At 52.0% G+C, this 24,573-nt stretch overlaps 1 protein-coding gene across 1 annotated transcript; it reads right to left on the bottom strand.

Annotated features, from left to right (window-relative positions):
• Nucleotides 1–157: 157 nt before the first annotated feature.
• Nucleotides 158–23,418, bottom strand: MEIOSIN (meiosis initiator). The gene is made up of 14 exons (XM_072755116.1): nucleotides 23,036–23,418; nucleotides 21,627–21,697; nucleotides 15,661–15,787; nucleotides 10,129–10,240; nucleotides 8,362–8,499; nucleotides 6,839–7,078; nucleotides 5,814–5,922; nucleotides 4,879–4,979; nucleotides 4,249–4,404; nucleotides 3,801–3,874; nucleotides 2,690–2,854; nucleotides 2,368–2,612; nucleotides 1,432–1,521; nucleotides 158–821 (listed from the first exon to the last, which is right to left on the bottom strand). Exons 2-14 carry the CDS (start codon nucleotides 21,695–21,697, stop codon nucleotides 653–655), a joined length of 1,797 nt encoding a protein of 598 aa, XP_072611217.1. The 5' UTR covers nucleotides 23,036–23,418; the 3' UTR covers nucleotides 158–652.
• Nucleotides 23,419–24,573: the final 1,155 nt, after the last annotated feature.

Raw genomic sequence — 24,573 nt, 5'->3', positions numbered from 1 at the left:
TGACGGCTGCTCCCTGACGGGGCCGTGGGCTGGAGGTCAGTTCTGTGCTGACCGCTTGAGAAGCTGCGGGTCCTGGGGCCTCTGGGTCCTGCAGAAGGGGCACCCCCGCACCTCCCAGGTTCTGAGGAAGCAGGGGACCAAAGGAGCCTGCCTGGTCTTTCTTGCTGGTAACAAGGGTTCCACTTTATTTTGTTGCAAACAATAAATAATCTATAAATAGAACAGGGGAGGGAGGAGTGGGGTGAAGTAAGAATGAACAGGGTTGAAATGGCTGGACTCGGGTGGGCGCAGCAAACCCCTTCTCTGAAACTTCACCTTGCTGCCTTTCCCACAGGGCTCCCTTCCTGCCACCTCTGCGGCTCCCAGGATGCAGCCCAGGCTGGGGAGGGGCCGTGGGAAGGGCAGTGGACTAGGCAGGGCGAGTCCCAGCCACTCTAGCACCAGGCAAACGCACACAGTAAGCACACAGTAACGGGCTCCAAGAATCCGCCCCTCTCAGCCGCCTAGGATCTGGCCGAGGGGACCTGCTCCAGGAGGGGTGAGGCCCCAGGAGGGACAACCTCTTCACAGGCTCCTGGTTGCAAACCAGAGCCGCAGGAGCGGCAGGGCCAGGGCCGGCGGGGGGTGGGGGGGGCGCGGTGGGGTCACCCTCTCAGTAGTGTTGAGGGGGCAGCTGAGAGGCCAGGTCTGGGGACCGGCGGGCCTTCTCGGCCAGCAGCTGGTAGAAGGGCTTGGGGGTCCCCCAGTCCTCGTCCTCACTGCTGGAGCTGTCCTGCTTCACGATCCGGTTGTGCTGGAGGCTGAACCTGCGAGCTTTGATGCTGGGGGCAAAAGGGGGGTGGATGGGGGGGCACTCCTTCCTTTCCCCTCTGGGGTACCTAGCTCACCCCCCAGAACCTGGGCTGACGGGGAGGTGGCAAGGGCCTATTCCTTCCTTGGCCCCCTCAGAGCAACCCCTGGGCCTCCCAGTCCCGTCTGTACAATGGGGCCGGAGCCCTCCCTGCCCCTGCTACAGGTCGATCTAGGGCTGTGTGCTTCAGGGCCCGTGAGAAAGGAGCAGGTGGCAGCTGTGCCACCGTGGACAGGAGAGGGTGGCAGGGAGGGGCCAGGAGGGAGGGCGGAGGGGTAGTGGCAGGGAAATGAAACCCAGCTTCCTGCTCTGAAACTCCCTGTGGCAGGAGGGGCCCAAGGGGTCCCGACTGAGGCCATTTGCCCTTCCAAGCTCGCTGCAGAGGTAGAGCACCTCCTACCGCCATCATCCCCGCCCCACGGATTTCATAAGAGCTCTCAACACCCACATCTTCCACCCCAGTAAACTCCAACCTGTTTCCCACATCATGAGGCCCGAGGCTCTGAAAATCAGAGCAGGAGCGAGGAGCCCCGGAGGCCCCTTTGCTCCGCCACCCGCGCCTCTGGGCTGGGGCCCCTCACCAGTATGGTCTCCGCTCCTGCTGGGTCATCACCCGCCAGAGCTGGGCCAGCTCCTTGGTGGCAGCCGTGGATGCGGTCCCAGGACAGGCTCTGGGACAGGAGGGAAGGGGTGAGGAGAGGCCTGCAGGGCAGCCCAGTCTGGGCGAAGGCCAACAGTCTGACCACAGGAGGCCCCCTGCCCTCTCGGGGCCTTGGCTTTCCTGCCTGAGAATCCAGGTCTCTTCTATACACTGTGGCCCGAAGGAGCTCAGGGCACACGCCCTGGTGCTGAGGCGTCACAGGGGGCTGGATGAACTGGTTGTTGGGAAGGGGAAACTATGTCTCGGGGCCTGTAGGAGACCCGTATCCATGGCTCCGGGTGCCAGCGCCTGGACTTCCTGTCAGGGCACCAGCTCTTTGCTGGGCATCGAGAGGCCCCACCCAACCCCAACCCCACCTTCAGGGCTGGGTGCCTCATCTATCCAGTCAGCCCCTAGAACTTTGGCCAGAAACCTCAGAAACGAGGGGCTCTCCTCCCACCGGGTTGCTTGCTGGACATGACCTTAGGGTGACTCTTCCCCAACCCCACCCCACGTGCTTCTTGAGAATAGAGCCGAGCCAGGAGAGCAGAATGGAGAGAGGAACGAAACTTCCAGAGGCTTAGCATCATCTGAACCCCAGGCCCAGGCCCACCGGGGGGCAATCTACCTCCTCCCCTTCTTTCAGGCTGTGGTAGCCCTTTTCTTAAGCCTGAGTTGGGTCTCGCTGCTTACAATTCATAGGCTTTGACTGCAGCTCCAGGACCAGGGGGCAGGGATGTGGCTGAGGAAGGGTCAGGGGATCATGTCTGGAGGGGGGCAAACGTGCCAGATGACAGGAGCAACACACTCTGGGGGCAGGGAGGGGTGGACGGTGCAGGTCAGGCCCCACCCAGGGCCCAAAAGGACCCCCACCCACCGGATGTACTGCTTCCGGTTCATCCTGCAGAACATGATGAAGCCGTTGACACACTTTTTCTTCATCTGGGGCTGGCAGGGGGCTTTCTTGTTTTCCTTGGGCTTCGTCGGGCCCCTGCCTGCACGGCCCTTCTTGGCCTTCCTCCCAGCCGTGGGCAGGGTTGTAGTCCGCCGGGTGGGGGTCCACGTGCAGTCTCCGTCCTCGTCACTGGAGGACGGCAGGCCCTCGGGGTCGGCCTGAGTGTCCTGGTGGGGGACAGGGAGGTGAGGGCAGGCCAGGGATGGGGAACCACCCCACCACTGCCGCGGCTGCCCCCCCTCACCTCCTGCTGCTTCCACCCCGACTCAGTGTCCGTGTCTTCAGAGCTGGAGCTGGATGGCACCTTGCTATTCTCGCTCAGTGACAGGTAGCAGTGGTCTAGCGACACTGAGGACTGGCACAGGCCATGGGGGTCAGGGGCATCTTCGGGGGCCTCTGAGGGCATCTCCTGCGGTGGAGGGGGGTGATGGAGAAAGCCAGGGGGTGTGAGGGGAGACCAAGGCATCCCTTCACATCCCCACTCACTGCTCTCCTAGGACGTAACATGAGCATCAGAAACAGCTCAAATCGAAGACCATCTCGTCCATATCACCCCTGACATTCAAGCAAATGTTCCCAGGTTCCCACTGTGGGTCAGAGAAGGGCCGGCTGAGGCTCAGGTGGTTGGCAACCCCATTCTGGGGCTGGAACTCTTAAAGCCAGAGTCTGGCAGCCCCGATGCCCCAGGCAAGTCTTAACTTCTCTGAGCATCGAGATCACCTACAGAGTGGCGGTCACCACACAGGCTTGCAGGGCTGAGAAGCACCTAGCACAGTGCCTGGCGCTTACTAAGGGCTCTGCTAAGAGTGTCCACTCTGGTCTCTGGTGCAGATTCAGTTACTCATCGGAGGAAGCAGCGGAGATGGAGGAAGAGTCATCTGGGGACCCGAGCTGGGGCGGACCTCTGCCAGCCAGGCGATGAGCCGCTGGGGAGAACGGCAGCTGGAGCTCACCCCTGGGGCCCGGTCGGGAGGCTCCTTCCAACCGAGGATTATTGAGCTTATTCTGTTTTCAGTTTCCTCATCTGTAGACTGGGGTCACAGGAGACCCTGGCTCACAGTTATGTGGGGTCTTTTATGGGCACCTGGATTTTAGCTCTTATCCTGTGCCTGGTTCCTTCCGAGTTCCCGGCACACAGTGGGGTGCCTGGGGGCCAGCAGTGACTGTTCAAAGGGCGGGCAGATGGGGGCACAGACGGTAGACATGTCTCCAGAAAGACAAGGAGAGGTGCGAGCAGATGGACAGTGAGAGGGTGGGGGAGGCAGCTGGCTGGTGGTGGAAATGGATGAGTCAGTGAAGCAGGAAAGCGATGTGCATGGAAAGAAGGATGGACATGTCTGTGGACAGATGCCTACCTTGTTCTGTAGCGCCTCAAGCATGCTGTCAGAAAGTGAAGGCATGGGATCTAGCCACACTTCTTCAAAGAGAGCTGTCGGGGAGGGAACGCAGGATGCCAGCTGGAGTGGAAACACCTCCCTCCAGGCACCCAGGCTCCGTCCCGCCGTCCCATCCAGGATCTCCTGCTGTCCTTCTCTGGATCTCCTGTCTTAGGTCCAAATCCGGCTCACAGGCCAGGTCCCCTGGGGCACCTCCATGCTGAGCGGAGGGAATAGGTCCCTGACGTGGGCTCCTGGAGGCTTCCCCTTGCTGAGGGGCTTCCAGGACCACTGCCCCACAAGGCCACGGGGTTCTGGAGGTGGGGCCTGGATGAGATGCACCCCGGGCCCAGGGCGGCACACTTGGTGAGTATCACCATATGTTTTCTGAATGGACCAAGTGTCAGGTCCACCCCCAGATGCTCACCTTGGGTCAGGAACTCGGTGCTATCCTCCAGGATCTGTTCTGGCGGCAGTTTTCCTGGGGAGCTGAAGAGGGAGGGGCTGAACCCTAGGATCTCGCTTGGGTGGCCTGTCACACTCCAGTTGGCAATCTGGGGAGGCCCCAAGTCCAGCAGGCTCCCTGGAAAGGAAACATCAGGATGTGTCAGAGATGACCCTCTCCCCCAGCACAGCAGCTGGCTTTGGGGAGATGATGTTAGATGTCAGGGAAGGGTGACTCTGTCAATTGTTCATTTTGAGTGCTTCAGAGAGGAGATTAAGAGACACAATGCCTGGCGCTATGTCATGGATGACCAAAAAACAGCAACAACAACAACAAAAATCAGTATCTGGTGTGCCAAATCTGGATAGACTGATTATGGTTACCTGGAGCTCTGTGTTAAGAAAGATTCTGAGGCAGTGTCTGGGCTCCACAGAAGCAATGTGTGCAGGAGCACCTGCTGGCACAGACCAGCAGGTACACTTACATACCGCTATGCTCACCAGACGTCTAGACCCTGGCCCCCTCTCCTCCCACCACGGTACTGCTCAGAAGGAAGTGCCCAGGAAGGGCCACACCCTAGCTGACAAGGAGGAGAGATGGAGTTTTGGTCACCATGGGGGCTGCCCTCCGGGGTCCAGGCAGGAAGCCAAGGGTCAGCATCTGGGGAGTCCTTGTCCAGCTCCTCACTGGAATCATAGAACACCAGCTTCTGCCTGCAAGAGGTGGAATTCAAGAGGTAGACCAGGACCCCTGGGCCAGGAGCTGCTGTGCAGCCTGGGTCGAGCCATGTCCCCCGGGGTGTTGCCCACTGTGCCATGAGATAGAGGTCCCTCTGTGCTGGCTGCTGGGGGGGTGCAGGGGGGCAGTCAGGAAGCTTAGTCAGCTGAGGCACCTGCCCTCAAGGGGCTCCAGGCCTGGGAGGAGAGGCAGCTGTCATCATGTGCTGCCACCTGGGGAGCAGGGCTGTGAGGGGCCGGGTGGGTTCCAGTTGGACAGAGGGGGTGTGGTCTGGGGGAGGACCACACTGTGCTCAACCTGAAGGGTGGTGGTTTTCTAGGTGGACAAGAGAAGCAGTCTCATCAGGAAGAGGAATCAGAGGGTGAAAAGCCCGGAGGGGCCAAGGCCATGGCTCCTGTGGAGGGTGAATATTCAGTGGTGTTAAGGGTAAGATTCATGGGAGATGGACGGGGAGGGGGCTGGCAAGAAGTTCTCAGATGCCAACTAAGATATTTGGGCTCTGCCCCATGGGCACTTGGGAGAGCTTAAAGCCATGAACTGTCATGACCGTCCCTCAGGCAGCTAGGGAGGACGAGCTGGAAGGATGAAATCGGAGGCAGGGAGGCTGGCCAGGGGCTGCAACTCTGCAAGGATGGCCCAGAAGCAAGGCTCTCCTTTGAGCCTCTGCCACCTGTATGAAGCCAGGTCCATTGTGCTCTCTCCACAGATGCCAGAGAGGATGTAAATTGAGCTCATTTCTCACTACCCCTCAGCCATCCCAGACCAGACGCCTCAGCCTCCTCCACTCAGAGCCCTTGGGGTTCCCTTACCTGGGATGGGGCTGGGTCCTGTTGAGAAAATGGATCCTTTCGGCCCCTTGCTGGGCCTTGAAGGCACAATAGAGGCCATCACCCGGGCCACCGATTCTGCAACAGCAGCCTGTGGGGCAGGGGCCGGGGGCAAGTCGGGATGCTTACTTCTGTGCTTGGAACTAATCCCGGGAGTCACACATACAAGGGTGGAGAGGTGCTACCGTCTGGCACAGCCTCTGCCTCCCTCCTAAGACCTCAGGCTGCGGGGCCTCTGTGTGAGGCTACGGGGTGCCCCGAATGATCCCTTGGTTTCTGGAACCCCATGTCCCTCTCAGAAGCTGTGAGGAAGCCAAAGTCCTGCAGTGGAATAATGTCGATGAAGACGATGAGAGCAAACAAGCAGAGAGGGCTTCCCACGCCAGCTCGGTTTTAGGCGTTGCATAGACTATTCAGTAGCCCTTTGCTGCAGGGTACCATTATTAGACCCAACTGAGACACTGAGATACCAAGTAACTTGCCCGAGGTCATACAACTGGCAGAAGGGCTGAAAAGCCCTTCCTCCCCTGGTGGGTCAGGGGCCTCCTCTGGGCTCTCACGGCCTCCTCAGCAACCACGGGAAATCTGGGTCACCTTGGACTCCAGCTCTTGCACACGGCCTGGTCCAGAGATGCTCAGGGTGAGCAGGTAGGGGACAGGATGGCTTGGGGCATCTGTTGCCTGCCAAGTGCCCCAGTCTCGCCTGGTGCTCTGCTGGGTGTCACCACACCCTTTCAAGATGGCCCAGGGATAGGAGTCACAAGAGCGACTGCCTGCCTTCCTCCGGTTCTGTGACCCACAGCCTTGCACGAGGGCCACGCTGATGCCGTCCTACCCTTCCGTCCACAATGGGGCCCGAAGGGAAGAAGACAATGGGAGAGAGGCCCAAGACAGCGTCTCTCTTGTCCACCTCGGAATCCCCAGCTGCTCGACTGGGCTCGGAAGACAGCAGGTGCCTGACAGGTAGTGTATAAATGACTAAGTTAATGGTGAGGGAAGGGAGCAACCTGAGAAGTCACAGTGGATACTGTTCTCAGCCATGTCCAGCAACGTCAGCTGTCCTCCCTTTCTGTCACCTTGAGGCAGGGATGATGCAACTTTGGGGTGACAGCAGGAGCCGGCACATCTTGAAGGGGTGGCAGTCCCCACCGCATTTCTTCCTTGCTGCTCTGGAGATAGGGTCATCCATTTCTTGGGCTTGTCCAGGGCCAGAGAGCGGCGAGGGTTCTGGGCCCGGGTCTGGTGTTCTGGGGGAGCAGATAGACAAGTGTCAGAAGGGGCCCAGAACATGGCTCAGGTTGGGGGCATCTTTGCTCTGGGCCCCACAGCCTCTTCCAAACTTTGTCTAGCCTGGTCATTCACCAGCCCTTCCCAGGTAAGCCTGGATCCTCAGTTAGAGCATCTCAACCGAAGCTCCCTTCCCCATCCACACGTTCAAATCACCTTACAAGCTCAGAGAAAATACTGATGCCCAGGCTCCACCCAAGGCCACTGAACCTGACTTTCTGAGTGTGAGGTTTAGGCATAGGCATTCTTTTTTTTTTTTTTTAATTTTTTATTTATTTATGATAGGCACACAGTGAGAGAGAGAGAAGCAGAGACACAGGCAGAGGGAGAAGCAGGCTCCATGCACCGGGAGCCCGACGTGGGATTCGATCCCGGGTCTCCAGGATCGCGCCCTGGGCCAAAGGCAGGCGCTAAACCGCTGCGCCACCCAGGGATCCCTCTTTTTTTTTTTTTTTTAATTTTTAGGCATAGGCATTCTTTACAGTACCCTGGATGAGTCAAAGGAATATGCAGCCAAGACTGGAAATCATTGATTAGGTCACAACTCCCATTTTATTTATTTTTTTTTTTAATTTTTATTTATTTATGATAGGCACACAGTGAGAGAGAGAGAAGCAGAGACATAGGCAGAGGGAGAAGCAGGCTCCATGCACCGGGAGCCTGACGTGGGATTCGATCCCGGGTCTCCAGGATCGCGCCCCGGGCCAAAGGCAGGCGCCAAACCGCTGCGCCACCCAGGGATCCCCACAACTCCCATTTTAAAGACAAGTCAACTGAGGCTTGCAGATGGGAAGGGACATGTGGTCCATTAGTAGCAAGACAGAGGTTGGCCTGAGGATGCTTGCTTTCCACACTCAGGTCTTTCCATCATCCCATGCTCCCTGATGCCCTGGCCCAGGATGGATGACTGATTGTAAAGACAGTTAAGTGCTAACAGCAGCTTACAATCACTGAGCATTGACTGTGTGCCTCTCCACTCAGCATTGCTCCAGGGGTGTGGATGCAGGCTCTTTAAGATCAGCCTGTGTCCACCCCCAGGAAGCAGAGGCTCAGAGAAGGAAAGCAACCATGCCAGGCCCCAGAGCTAGTGAGATGAGGGGCCGGGAGCTGAACCAGATAGGTCTCACTGTAAAGTGCTGTTAGGGGGCTCTGGGTAGCTGACTGGACTCCTTGGAGTAAGACGGCTCTGGAAAAGGAGCTTTGCTCCCATGTGACCTGGCTTCCTGTCCAGCCTCACTTGTACCTGAAAGCCCTGTCAGTTTCTTCTTCCGGGGTTTCCGGCAGGCTCCCTGAAGACGGGACTTCCGAGAGTGTGGGGAGCTTGAAGGGGTGGAGTGTCGCCGCCGCATTGGGCCTGAAGCCGAGTTCCGACCTGCACAGCCTGGAGAAAGAGTCAGGTTAAAAGTCCTCAAACTCATGCTGTCCCATCTCCTCCTTCCAGACCATGCTTCCCAATCCTGGGCAGAGGGCTGGACAGCTCTGGTCTCCAAGCTGACTTTACAAATGTGGAAACTGAGCTCCCAGGAGGAGACTGCACTGGTCTGAGGTTGCTCGGCCAGGCAGCAGAGGTTACAGGGTGAAAATTCAGGTTCCCACAGGACCATTCTGGGTTGGCCAAGAAGGAAGATAGACTCAACGCTTCCCAAATGCTTCCCCACCATCAGCATCCCAAACCAATTCCTCTTCCTACCTTCCACAGAGCAGTGAAGGCCACCCATCCTGGCTCACCCAGGGCCTCTCCATCAGGCCTCTCAGTTCTCCCTCATTAACCTCGCCCAAAGGTACCACTTCTGTCCACAGCCTGACCCACAGTGTAAGACCGCACTGTCTCCTGTCCAGATCACTCCCAAAGGCCTTCCTACTGACCTCCCTGACTCTAATAACCAACAACCAATTAATAATCAACCCTGCTCACTAGATATCAGGCACCTCTTCCTAAAAAAAAAAAAAAAAAAAAAAAAAAAAAATCTGATCGTGGCTTTCCCCAGCTTTTAAAAGTCCACCAGTTTTTCTCATCTTGGTCTCCCTCCCTTAGCCAGGCACTCAAAGCCCTGCAGGGTCTGGTACCTGCCTCACCTCCCCTCACTCCCACCTATGGATTTGTCATGCCAGCGACAGCGACAGCACCCAGCACATCATGCAGCACTGGATGACCAACTTGTCACAGGCACCAGGTGACAGCACTTTCCATGGGTACTAACTCATTTAATCCTCACGACAAACACAGAAAGGAAGTACAGTGACCCTAGAACAAGCAGGGTTTAGGGGAGCTGAACCCCGTGCTGTGGAAAATCCCCCTCTAATTCTGACTCCTCCAAAATCTGACTATTAATAGCCTACTGTTGACCAGAATCCTTACCAATAACATAAACAGGTGATTAGCGTATATTTAGTACATTATATGTGTTATATACTGTATTTGTACAATAAAGTAAGCTAGAGAAAAGTGAGTGTTAAAAAAAAACTCATAAGGAAAAAGGCTTTACAGGACTGTATTGACTGGATTTATCTAAACACATCTGTGTGTAAGTGGGCCTGTGCTGTTCAAACCCGGGTTGCTCAAGGGTTGGGTATACTAGTATTGGTTTCATTTTGCAGCTGAGCAAACTCAGGCACAGAGAAGTTAAGGTCACAAGACACGTGTTTGCATCAGGACCTGGTTCATGAGCCTGTACATATCGTCTTGATGCGACAGTCCCTCCAAGCACACCAACTGCCTATCTGTCCCAGACATTCCACACACATCCTCTCGGGCTTGCATTCTGCTCACTGCTGCTCTGGCCTGCCGGGGCGCCCCCTGCTACTATTTGCACAGGCCCAGGTGCAAGGCCCCAGACACTCCTTCTCTGAGGTCACAGCATCTTGCACGTCTCTCTGACTTTGTCTGCTCTGCAAGGCTCTGGGATCCCTGGGGACCTGGGCTCATTCATCATGTAAGTAAGTTGGTGTCCCTGACAGCCAGAACAGTGCTTGGTATGTAGCAGGCCTGGGCCATGGTGACTGCACTCACCCCCACGTCCGCCTTCTCCATTGGTGGTGTGGAATTTGAGCAAGGCCTTGGCCACATCGATGCTTCTCTGGAGGTACTGAATGTAATGCAGGACATGCAGCAGAATCTCCTTCTGCTCCCAAAAGAAAGACAGGATTGGGCACAAGAATGGGGGGCCAAGACAATGTGAGGCTGCTGGGGAGCCCACTCCCCACCCCAACAATTCCTCCATTGGCAGACATACTTCTATTCTGTTTATACCTTGCTGTAACTCAGGGAGGGATTTGTTATAGCTAAGGAAACTGAGGCTCAGAGTGGTGGTGTCATTTGCTAAGGTTAGAGAGGAAGGGGCAGAGCTAGGATCTGAACTCAGGCTGCCTTCTTCCTGGCCGTTTTTTCAATACATACTGTTTGGTTTACCAGCCCTGGCCCTTTGCACATGCTGTATTCTCTCTCTCTCTCTCTCTTTTTTTTTTTTTTTTCACATGCTGTATTCTCTATCTGCAAAGCTATCCCCTTCCCCCGCAGGCCTCCACCTCCCCCAGACTTATCCTCCTCTGAGCCTTAGCACAGTGGTCTCCCCTTCCAGAAGCTTTCCCACCTCCCTGACCCCTCTTACGCAGGCTTGGTCAGATGTCCCTCCTCAGCACTCTTGTAATGCCCTGAGCCTATTTTATAATTATCTGTTCATGCATTATTCTCTCTCATTGACTTTGAACTAGTTGAGGGTAGAGGCTTGTAGCTAAGTGATTTCTGTATCCCTCGCTCACAGAATCAAGAGGTGGCTTAGCCAGTGATCGCTGAGGATTATCTCCTCACTGGCACTGAGCACGATGCCTTCGGCCCACCAGGCATCACCCAGTCAGCCACCCAGTACTAAGTCAGTACCAGAGACACAAAGCTAAAAAAACTACTACCCACCGAGGGCCAGGTATGTAGGGGTGAACCAGAAATGCTTTTGTTTGCCTTCATGGAATGTATAATCTATTTTTTTTAATATTTTACTTATTTATTCATGAGAGACACACACAGAGAGAGAGAGAGAGAGAGAGAGAGAGAGAGAGAAAGGCACAGACACAGGCAGAGGAAGAAGCAGGCTCCATGCAGGGAGCCTGATGTGGGACTTGATCTGGGGTCTCCAGGATCACACCCTGGGCTGAAGGTGGTGCTAAACCGCTGAGCCACCTGGGCTGCCCCTGGAATGTATAATCTAGTGAGGACAGTGACAGTAAATTTGTAAGTCATACAAAATTATCAATGGTGTGATAAGCATTATGAATAAGAGTGTAACAAGAGATTCTGAAATTGGACTTGAGTGTCTGGAAAGACCTCCAGCATTTTAAAAAAAGATTTATATATTTAGAGAGGGGGAAAGAGCAGAGGGAGAGAGAGGATCCAAGCAGACTCTGCCCTGAGTGCAGAGCCCAACGTGTGGCTTGACGTGGGGCTCAATCTCACAACCCAGAGATCATGACCCTAAGACCACAACCCTGAGATCAAGCCTGAGCCGAAACCACAGAATTAGACACTTAATTGATTGTGCTACCCAGTGCCCAGGCCTTTAGCATTTAAACAGAGACCAGAAGAATGACAAGAATTAGCCTGGTGAAGAGGTGAGGGAAGAACACCAGTAAGTATTTCTTGGATTGAACTGGATCTATAGAACACCAATAAAACCGTTAGTAGCAATCTTCCAAACCCTAGATGAGGAAACATAGTGCCACAGAGGGACTGGTGTGAAACTCTTCATAAGCTTGAATACTGATGGTCACTGAAACAATGTGACCTGATCCATGGAAGGAAGCTATAATCTAACTAAGGAACATGGGCAGGAGACTGTCACTTTGTTTTTGTTTTTTTTTTTTTTATTTTTTAAAAATTTATTTATGATAGTCATACACAGAGAGAGAGACAAAGAGAGGCAGAGACACAGGCAGAAGGAGAAGCAGGCTCCATGCACCGGGAGCCCGACGTGGGACTCGATCCCAGGTCTCCAGGATCGTGCCCTGGGCCAAAGGCAGGCGCCAAACCGCTGCGCCACCCAAGGATCCCGAGACTGTCACTTTGGACGGACCTGGATCCAATCTGCCACTTCCTGGCTGTGTATCGGGAGCAGGCCATTTTAGCTTTTTGAGCCTCAGTTTTCTCATCTGTGCAATGGAAATGAGAGTATTTCTTGAGGCTCAGACAATTATCGTTAGGACTGAATAAATTAGCTTGTGTGAAATCACCCAGCACAGAGCCTGATACGCTAGTTGCCTAATAAATACTTCATCGATGATGGAATGAGAATACTTTCATCAGGTTCTCAAAGGATTAAATGAGAACTTTTTCTAACTCTGAAAACCGGATCACAGGATTTTCAAGAGCAGACAGACATTTTATCTCCAACATCAGGCTTGGCACATCATTGGCATGCACTAAAGCTGAAGTGTCTATAATCTGTAAAGTAATATGAAATGTTTTTTTGAAACATTATTATTAATAATATAAAGGTTTTATGCCGAACGTAATTGGATTCAGTATATTCCAATTAGAGATCAGTAATTGATGCTTCAGGAAGGTTAGCTTGTGGGCCACAGCAAGGTTTCAGATCCCAGAGACCTTCTGAAGGGAAGATCGACGGGTCCTATAAGTATCTCAGCTGAAGGAATTCACTCTCGCTCATTCATTCATTCAACAAAACACCTATTGAGTGTTGAGTGACCAAGCAGATGAGGATGTGCACCTTTGGAATGACACACATGTGACTCTTTCTGCCATTAACCAGTCGTGTCCTCTGGGCAACATGACCCCTCTGTGCATCAGTGTCCTCACACTGGAATATGAGCACACCCAGATGCACCTCTCAAGCCTTGGGGTGGGGGGGTTAAATGAGAAAAATGTATATAAAATGCTTGGCACTCAGGATCTGACACCTAGAACCCTCAGTAAATTGGGAGAAGTTGTAGTTGTTGTCTGCTCTGTGCTGGCCCCACAGATGCTAGGGATAGAGATGTTTCCAGTATGGTAGTATGGTCCTTACCCCTCACAAAACCCCTCATCTCAAGGGGTCAGAGGTAGGGCACCTGGGTGGCTCAGTGGTTGAAGGTCTGCCTTTGGCTTGGGTTGTGATCCCAGAGTCCTGGGATCGAGTCCCACATCAGGCTTCCCGCAGGGAGCCTGCTTTTCCCTCTGCCTATGTCTCTGCCTCTCTTTCCTGTGTCTCTTAGGAATAAATAAAATAAATATATAAAAAAATAAAGGGGAGATCCCTGGGTGGTGCAGCGGTTTAGCGCCTGCCTTTGGCCCAGGGCGCAATCCTGGAGACCCGGGATCGAATCCCACGTCGGGCTCCCGGTGCATGGAGCCTGCTTCTCCCTCTGCCTGTGTCTTTGCCTCTCTCTCTCTCTCTGTGTGTGACTATCATAAATATAAATAAATAAATAAATAAATAAATAAATAAATAAATAAATGGGTCAGAGGTAAAGAAACAGTCACAGGATTGTGCCGAGGGCTTTGATGGTCAGAGGGAGAAGAACTCCCAGGACCATATGGGGCAGGAGCCCACTTCATCAGTCAGGATGGCGAGGAAGGATGACACAGACCTAAGCCGTACCCTAAAACGCAAACATAGGAAAGGCAACACATAACAGCTCAATCCATTCATTGAGCGTCAGGCTGAGCATGTCGCATAGCCTTGGCACAGGTCGTGGTGACATGCTTCAGGCAGACGGGTTCATGGGGAGGCTGGGGAGTGACCAGGACACAGGTTATATTTAGAACAGGAGTCTCAGGATGGAGCCTAAGAAAGGATGATGGTGGAGAGGAAGAGGGATCATTGAGACATCAGAGGATTGATGGTGATGAAAGCAGCCTGAAGCCTGGGGAGAAGTTCATGAGGTGATCATCTGGTCAGTGATGAAATGTCACCCATCACCTGAGTCGACTGTCACTCCTTTGGGGCGGGGACTGTGACCCAGTCATCTCTGCCCCCCTCCCAAGAGTTTATTACAGTACCTATGCACACCACATACACAGATGTTTGAGGACAGAGGAAGAAATTCCTCAAGCATTTCTGAGCACCGCGGTGTTCTGCTTAATGTCTGTCCCCGAGCACGTCCATGTCCTCGACCCCAGAGGCCTGTGAGTATGCTGCCGAATATAACAAAGGGGACATAGCAGATGTGACTGAGTAAGGATCCTGAGATGGGGAGATTGTTCTGGATTAACCGACTGGGCCCAGTGTGGTCCCAGGGGTCCTGACAAGCAAGAGGCCAGAGGCCGAAGGCAGAAAAGAGGTGAAGTGAGGATGGAGGTGGAAGAAGAGCAGGAGACAGCTTGGAAGATGTTATGCTGCTGGCTCTGAAGGGGCCGTGAGCCAAAGAACACAGGCAGCTTCTAGAAGTTGGCAAAGGGAAAGGAAACGGATGCTCCCTGGGAGCCTTAGAGAAGGACCAACTCTGCTGACACCCTGATTTTAGACCTGCGTGGCTTATTTGGGGCCTCTGCCCTCCAAACCGGGCGAGAACAAATTTGCGTTGTTTCGAGCCACTGAGTATGTGCCACTTTGTTAGAGCAGCTACGGAAAGCTATGGTACAGGCCATGAGACATGTAGGAGGGAGAATCAACACAACCTGGTGGTGACCCATGGAAGGTAGGAGGCACCAAGGAGGTTAGGGTGGGGGTCTGGCATTGTTCCCCAAACACCCACTCTCTTGAGCCTTTCGGAAGGCAGGTAGCCCATTCTAGGTGGGAGTCAGTTATTCTTAAGTTCGAATCCTAATTGTCCTGACCACATTCTGAGTTCCCGGAGGATGAGGAGCCGGTCGCGGGTTCCTTTGGCTCCCCCGTTGCAACCAAAACATTCGGCTTCTGACCTCCAACAACCTTTCCAGAATTGATGATGAGTGAGTGAATATGTGACGGAATGAGAGGAACTATGGTAAGAAAACACGGCACCAAGCCTTCAAGATCTCTGAATCCCTTTATACAGTGTTCCCACTGGTGGCAGCTCAGCACAGTATAACATTTCCCCAGCAGCCACTGGGGACATACAGAGTGGCTTTATCTCTTGTTACCTTGTGGAGGTGATGCCCCCAGGACACAGGACTAGGGACCTAGTGAGGGAATTGACATTTCTTTGAGGACTGTCATGGCTCATATGTCATTCTGGCCTCAAAATATCTCTGGGTAGTAGATTTGTCTTCGTTTTGACTGAGAAACGTGACGCTTGAGAGGCTGATAGGCTGAGGGCCCTGCCCAGAGTCCGGCCGTTTCGGGCCATCGGGCTCGAACCCAGGGCTGTTTGACTCCAAAGTGATGGCCCTTACCCCATGGTTTGCAGATCTTCCCTCTCCCACTTGCCCCTGCATCCTTTGCAAGAAAGGATCCTGAAGGCTCCTAGTGGTGGGACCACAGAAATGCCCACTCTGGGCAGGACCATGCCCATCTCAGCGTTGTCATTGAGAGGGTCTACATCGGGGCCCCGGAGAAGGGAGGGTAAGCTGGGTACTGATATTTGCAGACCTGCTCCCCTCACCCTCCCGCCTTCTCTCCTTCAATCCCCATACCTTGGTGAGCTTCTTAATACCCGTCTTCAGGGCTACAGGCAGCAACAATGCCAGTTCATGCAGTTTGCTGGTGTGGTTTTTCCTCTGCCTCCGGGTTTGGGCCGAGAGCTGGTTTTGGTGAGGACATCTGAAACAGAAACTGGCCCCTGATTCTCAAACCACTGGCCTTAATGTTCCTCATCTCAGAGAGGCTCCATGTCCCCAGGCCCCCAGACAGAATCCTGGGCATCGTAGGTCTCATCAAATCTTGCCCATTCCCCTCCCAATCCCTTCTCTCCTGCCCCTGCCCCTGCCCTAGGTCACGTGTGGACATCCCCCTAGCTCTCCCAGCCCCCTCCCTGGCCTCCTCCAATCCAGCCTGTTTACTAGACCCAGGGTGATCTCTGAAGCTGCAGATCTGGCCACGGTTTTCTCATCTGTGCAATAGGAATGAGGATATCCCTTAAGGCTCAGAGGATTATCAACAGGACTGTGTGTGTGAAATCGCCCAGCACACAGCCTGATACTCTAGTTACCTAATAAGTGCTCCGAACCTCTCGATACCATCCTATTATTAAGGACCAAGTGTAAACTCAACATGGCTTATAATGCCCCCCCAGACCTGGCTCTACTGACCATACGGGTCTCATCTCTTACTTTCTTTGGTTCTCTCAAATCAACTGGCTCTGACTCCACTGGACAGATGACGTACCACTGCTAAGGGCCCTCAGCCCCATGCTCATACATTTCTCTGAGAGCTGGGGAGGGGGCGTGGACCACTGTATCTCTAGCATCCAGAACAGGGTCTGGCACACTGTGGGAACTCACCGAATATTTGCTAAATAAATAAAAAGGGTATGACAGAAGTTGACTCCTGGGCTAATGCAAAACTTCCAGGATCTAATCCCTGAATTCATAATTTATAATATACATCCCCACATACACCTCTACCTCTCTCTTGACAGATGGGGACACAAAGACATTGGAGTCTCTCTCCCAAATTACAGGCCACTGCCACTACTCACATGACTCCCTTGGGAATGCCCAGACATCCCCATCTCCACCAGTCCCTGTGTCACCTTCCCTCAGGGCTCTGTTCAATTGCCACCTGTCCCAGGAAACCTCTGGCAACCTCCCTCACCCTCCTCTCCTGTTCTGAATGTCCATAACACTTTGTCACCTGCGGCCTGCCCACACCCAAAATACTCTATTGATTATCCAGGGGTGTTTAGTTCCTACTCACACCCACAACCTGGCACCTCTTCTTTGCCAGACCCTGGGTTGGACCCCATGGAAGGAGAGAGAAATCATTGTCACTGCCCTCGAGGAGATGGGGGAGCAGTGTGGAAGCTGCACTTATCTCCCTAACCAAACTCTGAAGTCCTAAAATAATTTTTCTCATGCATTCATTCAGCAATTACTCATGGAACACCTACTATGTGCCAGGAATGCTGTTAGGTGAGGGGATAAAAGTATAAAAGCCAAAATCCCCTTCTAAGTGCCCACAGTCCCGTCAGGGATAAAGTCATTAATCAAATTGTCACACAAACAAACATAAAATTCCAATTAGGACCAGAACCAGCTATATAACTTGTTGGGGAGGGGAGCCTTATGAATGAAAATGTGAGGCCCCCTTTTTAAAAATGAGGAATTTCAAGATGGTGAGAACAGGGCATTAAACCAAGCCTCAGGCTCCTCTGTAACTGCATGAGTCACACACCCAGGAAGTTGGCCCTGATGGAGACAAAGAAGTGCTGCTTGGTGCTATGGAAGCTTGAAACAGGTGGCTTTGAGCCACTCTATTTTTTTTTTTTTAAGATTTTATTTATTCATGAGAGACACAGAGAGAGAGCGAGGCAGAGACAGGCAGAGGGAGCCCAATGTGGGACTTGATCCTGGGTCTCCAGGATCATGCCCTGGGCTGAAGGCGGCGCTAAACTGCTGAGCCACCCGGGCTGCCCTACGTTTTCCCTCAGGAAGTAAACCTGGCCAGAATTAGTTCTGAAAGATGAGTGGAGATACATAGGTGAAGAGGGAAAAAGCACATTTTGGAGAGAGGGAACCTGTGCAAAGGCCCTGTGGCATGAGGAAGCATGGAGAACTCAAAGGAACTAGAGCTGCAGTTTCTGGCATACAGTAAACAAGGAGTCTTGTGGGGTGAGACAAGGCTGGAGGAGATGGGGCCAGATGAGGCAGGGTCTCAGAGGCTCATAGTAGAAAAGTTTTGCTTTTATCTGAAGCCCAACAGGAAACCACAAAGGGGCTTTATGCAGGGAATGATACTATTAGTGCCCCCTCTCAAAACCACTACAAATATAGAAGACTATACATATTTGTCAGCTAAATGAAGGAATGAAAGAGAAAAAAAAACAAACAAACCCAAATCTCTGGTCTCCAGTTACCTCCTGGTTGAAACCATAATTTTCAGAGGCACGGGCATTGGGGTGCTATCTTTGGAGGTAAACGAGGTAGGGGGCACTCTTAAAGTCCTGTGTAGCCCTGATATTTACTTTTTGTACACCACTTGCCTTCTGTTCTAGAGGACTCCCTGGAAGCCCCAGCGAGAGAGGACACAGAAAGCAAGGGAAGAAAAAGCATCCAGGCTTATTAAAGAGATAGGTGTTCCCTGAGCGTGTCTGAGAAAAAGAGTTGCTTACAGTAGTCCTTGGGTGTTTACTTGGGGTTTTGGCAAAGCATTGAGAGCCTTCTATGTGCAAACACAGAAGTTGCAGGGGGAAAAAATTTGAGGGAGGAAGAGGGTGACGAGGCATCACAAAATCTTGGCATCTGCTAGGCAGTAGTCCTAAGTAGGTGTGACCTGGGCTGTGCTCCTAGAGCCGGAGGCCTCCAGGAGCTGTACTTCCTCCCAAGGCCGTCCCTTTCCTTGCTGGATGGTTCTGGTTTCAGACAAGTTCTTTCCTCATGAGATTTGTAATTTTCACCAATCCCAGCTCTGCCCTCTGGGTCTTCAAGGAACAGGCCAGCTCCAGCCACTTGGGTCCTTTTTCTGTTTCTCTAAACTGCCAAGTTTCTTTCTGCCCTAGGGCCTTTCCTATTCCCTCCACCTGGAATGTTCTTTTGCCCTGATTGTTGTATGGCTGGTTTTTTCTTTGCCATTCAGCATTTAGCCTAGATATAACCTCCTCAGAGGGGCTTTTCACGACCAACAGATCAAACTAAGCATATTCTTGGTCACATCCCCGTATTATTTATCAAAATCTGAAATCCTCTTTCTCTGTTATAAACACCACAGGGCAGGGATTTTTGTCTAGTTTATTAATTGTCATATCATAGATTGACTTACCCTTTAGACACAGTAAGCACAGTACCTGTCTGGTGCCACTTTTAAGAGCTCATAAAAATGTTTTCTTTCTTTTTCTTTTTTCTTTATTTATTTTTAAGATTTTGTTTATTATTCATGAAAGACACAGAGAGAGGGAGGCACAGACACAGGCCCAGGGAGAAGCAGGTTCCATGCAGGGAGCCTAATGTGGGACTCGATCCCGGGTCTCCAGGGTCATGCCCTGGGCAGAAGACAGGAGCTAAACCGCTGAGCCACCCAGGGATCCCTCTTTTTCTTTTTTAAAGATTTTATTTTGGGGCACCTGGGTGGTTCAGTGGTTGAACATTTGCCTTTGGGTCAGGGCATGATCCCATGGTCCTGGGGTGGAATCCCACATAGGGGTCTGCACAGGGAGCCTGCTTATCCCTCTGTTTATGTCTCTGCCTCTCTCTCATGAATAAATCAATAAAATCTTTTAAAAAAAGATTTTATTTTTAAGTAATCTGTATACCCAATGTGGAGCTCGAACTCACAGCCCCGAGATCAAGAATCGCGTGCTCCACCGCCGGAGCCAGCCAGGCATCCTAAAAATGTTTTAATTTCTTTTAAAATCTATGCTGATGGGCAGCCTGGGTGGCTCAGTAGTTTAGCATTGCCTTCAACCCAGGGTGTGATCCTGGAGACCCGGGATTGAGTCCCACATCAGGCTGCCTGCATGGAGCCTGCTTCTCCCTCTGCCTGTGTCTCTGCCTCTCTATCTCTCTCTGTGTGTCTCTCATGAATAAATAAAGTCTTAAAAAAAATAAAATCTATGCTGATGTTGTTGTAAACTAAAACTTTAAATATGTTTTTAATGGAGGAAGGGGCCCAAGAAGGCAAAATTGCTTAGGGCCCATGATAAATTGTATGTGGCCCTGGCCAAATCCCTAGCTTCTAGAATAACAACCAGCACTTAGTGTTTTCTCTTCCCTGAGCTAATCAGCCTGAGCCCTCCCTAGTTTATTTTACAGGAGCTGGAAAAGCCAGCTCATATTAAATAAAATTTCTCATATTAAATAAAAGAAAACCAAGGTCCAGACCCTAACTTGCTTTAATGTGTGCAGAGATTTAAGAATAAGAGCTGTCCCAGGGACGCCTGGGTGGCTCAGCAGTTAAAGCATCTGCCTTCGGCTCAGGGCATGATCCTGGAGTCCTGGATGGAGCCTGCTTCTCCCTCTGCCTGTGTCTCTGCCTCTCTATCTCTCTCTGTGTCTCTCATGAATAAATAAATAAAAATCTTAAAACAAAACAAAAAAAAAGCTATCCTAAAGTGGGACATAATGGGGGACGATCCCAAGAGGCAGCATAATAGTTGGTTTTAAGCTCTAGCATTTGAATAAGACAGACTCAAATTGAAATCCCAGCTCTGCCCCTTGCTGTGTGACTTTAGACAAATGTTTTAACCTCTCTGAGGCAGTTTTTCACTCATGTCTAAAATGGAAGTGGCTAGAAAGTTGACAAATGGAGTGGAAGTACCGTGTTGGATAATTATAGTTGATAAAATTGTTTTTGGTTGACCAACAGTTAATCCCCCTTGTCTGGTAATACTTTCCTTTGGAACCACCCCTCCCCCACTCTGGGTCCATGTGGTTCAGAGAGGTTGATTCCAGCCTCCTGCACCACTAGGCAGCACAGAACTAAGGTCCAACTGGGAAGAGTCACAGTGATTGGATCAGGATTGGGGTCATAACCCATGTTTGGCCAAACAGAATCAAGGGATTCCTAAAAGAGACTCTCTGCTGGGGTTTTCAGGCTAGTAGGATGTGGCCCTGGAGCTTCTGGGAGCTATCTTGCCCTCACAAAGGGAAGGCCTGCTTGAGAAGGAAGCCAACACAGGGCAACAACAGAGCCAAGAGAGGCAGGTTCCTGGCAACATTATTTAGCCCTCACCCAGAACCAGCCAAGCTTGATGCCCCTGAATTTTTAGTTCAAATGACCTGATGAATCTCCTTTTATGCTTAAGCTGGTCTTAGCTAGGTTTCTGTTACTTGCAACTAAGAGTCTTTATTAATATAGTGACCCCTCCCCACATCTAGAAAGGGGGGAAAGACTCCCTCCCAATTGTTGGTAACCTCTGGGATTCCAGGAGGAATGGGCTGCACGGGACAGGCCTTCTTCATTTTCTTCATCGTGCTCCTTCTGAGCACAGTACCTAAGTAGAGAACCTGAACAAAGCAGATGCTTAAATTGGAAGTTAATAAATGAATGAAGAGATGGATGGACAGTAAGTCATTAGGGGAGATAGTGAGAATAAGATGAACTCTGGCTCTCTTTTCTTTATCCAGGCTTGGGAGGGAAGGAGAAATCTGATCGGACTCTCCATTTGCTGTGAACATCCCTTCTATGAGATTCCTAACACTTAGGAGGTGCTTGATGAATGAATATATGAATCAAAGAAAGGAAGGCAGGGCATTTACAAAACTCAGAATGTCAAAACCTGCAGGGCCTCTGAGATGATCTTTGGCGATCACCCAGAGTTCTCTCATCTTAAAAATGGTGGTAATATTCGCACCTACTTCCTTGTGGAGTTGTTGTAAGGATTAAAGGACAAACAAAAGGGCTTAGCAAAAGTCTAACAAACAGTAAATGCTCAGTAAACATTATTGTTATTTTTCAACCAGAGTTTACAAAGCTGGAAGGGAGATAGGCAGGGGAGAGCCCTTACCTGTCACTGGAACCCAGGGAACTGGCTCTGGGCCATTCAGGGGAACACAAGTTTCTGCTGGAGCCCCACATCTGCAAAGAGGGAAAAAGAAGGAATTATTAGTTACCTCTGGGATTCCAGGAGTAATTGGCCACAAGGTGGGCAGCCTTCATTTTCCCCATGTGGTTCCTTTGAGCTCTCAGAGATCCCAAGAGTCCCCAACTCCTAAGAATATGGGCCCAGACACCAAATTCAAACTCCTAAACTCTAAACTGAAGTTCATGAATCCCAAATTGTAAATTTGGGTCAAGTCTTGATCCGCATCCAAAACTAAAAGCAGCAAATTCCCCAACTTTAACTTCAGAACGTTGGTCTTAACATTGAGATATTAGACCGTCAGACCTGAAAACCGTGGTTTGAGACTTCTAGACTTTGATGTTAAGACACCAGAACTATGACTTTAACCTCCCAAAGTGAGGATCTAAAACCCAAAAAGGTGCCCTCCCAAGCCTAAAAACCCTAAACTCTAATATTGAGATACTCTAGACCTCCAAACTGTCCACTTTTGATCTCCAAAGACAACCCCCATCGCAATCCCATTAAGATCACAGACTACAAACCTTAACAGAGAACCCAAACCCTAAAGTAAGAAACCCAAGTCCTCCATCTCCCCTCCCCACCCCGCCATCCCGAGCAAACAACAGTCTCCCAAATTGACCTCGGGTCCAAAAATAAAGATCTCTAGACCCCTGAACACCACTTCAGACCTTCAAATTGTGTCCCTCCCAACCCTAAAATTGAAATCTCACATGTGAGTCTCAAAATTGAAGCCCCATACTTAACATGGGGACTTCAGGCCCTAAAATTTAATCCTCAAAGTCCCAAATTGTGACTCTAGGCCCTAAACCTCATACCTCATACTCTATACTGAGATTCTAGAACTTGAATTTATCCTGAGGCTTCAAACTTCCCAAATCAGACCTCAGGCCCCCAAGTTATATTCCAGAACTCACAACTAAGCCTTCTAGATCCTAAAATTACGATCTCCAGATTTCAACAGGAAAGCTTCCAGTCACAAAAGCCAACACCTTCAGATTCTAATCCAAATTATATCCAGATACAAAGCTGGAGATCCCAGATCCTATCTCATGACCCTAAAGCCCCCACACTGTTCAAACAGAGCCCTCCCTATCTCCAACTTGAGCCTAGATCCCCAAACCCAGGCCCAGCCTCAAACCCGAACTCCAGCTCTGCTGCCCCTGGCCTGCCTCGCTCTGAGCACCGGGCTCGCCCGCCTTCCTGTCCTCCTGAGAGCCCCCGAGGGAGGCCACGACCAAAGACTGCTGCTCCTGAGGGGACCCCAGGCTCCCTTCTGGCGGGTTGGTGGCGGGGCGTCCCCCGCCCCGTTCTCCTCGGCCTCTAGCACCCGCCTCAGGACGTGCAAAATGGCGTGAGGCCCCCCCTTCTGGTTTCACGCCAGCCCCACACTCGGGAGCCCGATCAGATAGCGTCTCGCGCGCGTCCCGGGAGGCTGGTGGTGCGCGCGAGCCCCAGGCTGGCCTCAGCCACTGCGTTCCCCACCCCGGAGTGGGGTGGGCGCGAATCCCCTTGGCTCGAGGCTCCTGCGCGAGGCCTGTGGAGGAGACCAAAAGTGAGCAGCTGAGGCCAGGCCACGCCCCCAGCAGTTCCCGCCAAGGTGTGCTGGGCGCGAGACTGGAGAGGGGAAACGGCAGGGTGCAAGTGGCCGTGCGCAAGCGCGCCTGGGGACGCGCCCTGTCTTCCAGCCCGGCTCGAGCTTGGCCTCGCGCCTCACGACAAGGCCTTTGCTGGAGCGCGCCAAAGTGCCGGCCAATCAGCGCTCAGTCAGCTGCCCGCCTTTTCCGCAGGCCCCGCCCCCGCATGGCCACGCCCCCCTCTGGCTCCAGCCCGCCAGAGACCGGGGATCCTAATAAGGAGGCGGGGTCTCCCCAACTGCCAACTCTCAGGAAGAAAGAGAGATCTAGTCAGCCTCCTTTCTGGCCCTCTTTCCACCATTTTCCTTCGCTGCATATCTAATGAGGGCCTACTGTGTGCCAAGGATCGTGCTAAAGTTGGGAATTTCGCCGCTGTCTTTCCGGTGCAATCGGGAAGGCTCACAGATCTTGAGAATCTAGTGATGTTAAAGAGCAATAAATTGAGAAAAGATTCAAAGAGGAGAGCCATTGGAATTGGCCCTTAGAAGCAGCTCTCCGCACGGAGACATATATTCATTCCTTGACAGCAAACGCTCTATTTTAGAAACCTCTTCCTCACGGCGGCAGGTGAGGATGGCCTGGAAAATACAGCTTGAGGGGAAGGGATGTACCGACCTAGTGGAGAGTAGAGGCCCTGATGTCCAACACACTTCCGTTCAAACCACCTTCTTGCTGTGTTGCCATGGAGAAGAGGCGTCACCTCTTCTTGCCTTAACTTTTTCAATTTTGGGATAATACTTGCCTTGTCTGCAGGGTGTCTGGCAGGTGGTTAGTATGCAGTAAATATTGCACAACACTTGTTCTGGGTGCTTGAACGAGATATGCAAAAGTGTCTGTCCTCATGGAGTTTCTATGATGTTGACTAATTCCTAATTCACGGGAACTAGTGAAAAATTAGTGGAGGTGATGGTAAGAAAATCGGGGGAAGAGATGGAAAAACGTTGGAGAAAGTACAAGGCACTGTTAATTATTATGTTCATGTGCAAAATTAACTCGATACACTTGCTCCTTCTCAAACCCTTCAGCCCTCACAAATGTCTCTGCAGTTTGCTCAATTTCTTTCCAAGGGCCCCGGGCCAAAATGGAGGAGGCTGGACTCCATCTCCCAGTGCGCCTGGCGGGGGCGCTCTCCCGCGCCTGCGCCGCAAAGCGCCCTCTCGGCCTCCGGGGAGATAGAGTAGTTCCTGTCCTCAGCCCGCCCAATTTGCTTCATTTCCCCACCTCCAAGCGGGATC

Source organism: Vulpes vulpes, chromosome 1 (genome assembly GCF_048418805.1).
Source record: "Vulpes vulpes isolate BD-2025 chromosome 1, VulVul3, whole genome shotgun sequence".
Taxonomy (NCBI): Eukaryota; Metazoa; Chordata; class Mammalia; order Carnivora; family Canidae; genus Vulpes; species Vulpes vulpes.
The sequence above is the reverse complement of the archived record's forward strand: the minus strand, read 5'-3'. Positions and strand labels throughout refer to the sequence as shown.

Coding starts and splice junctions, on each gene's coding strand:
- MEIOSIN (XM_072755116.1), bottom strand. CDS start 21,697: ATGTGGGGCTCCAGCAGAAACTTGTGTTCCCCTGAATGGCCCAGAGCC. Junction 3,875..4,248: donor CACCGAGTTCCTGACCCAAG/GTGAGCATCTGG, acceptor CCTCCCCGACAG/CTCTCTTTGAAGAAGTGTGG. Junction 1,522..2,367: donor AACCGGAAGCAGTACATCCG/GTGGGTGGGGGT, acceptor CTCCTGTCCCAG/AGCCTGTCCTGGGACCGCAT.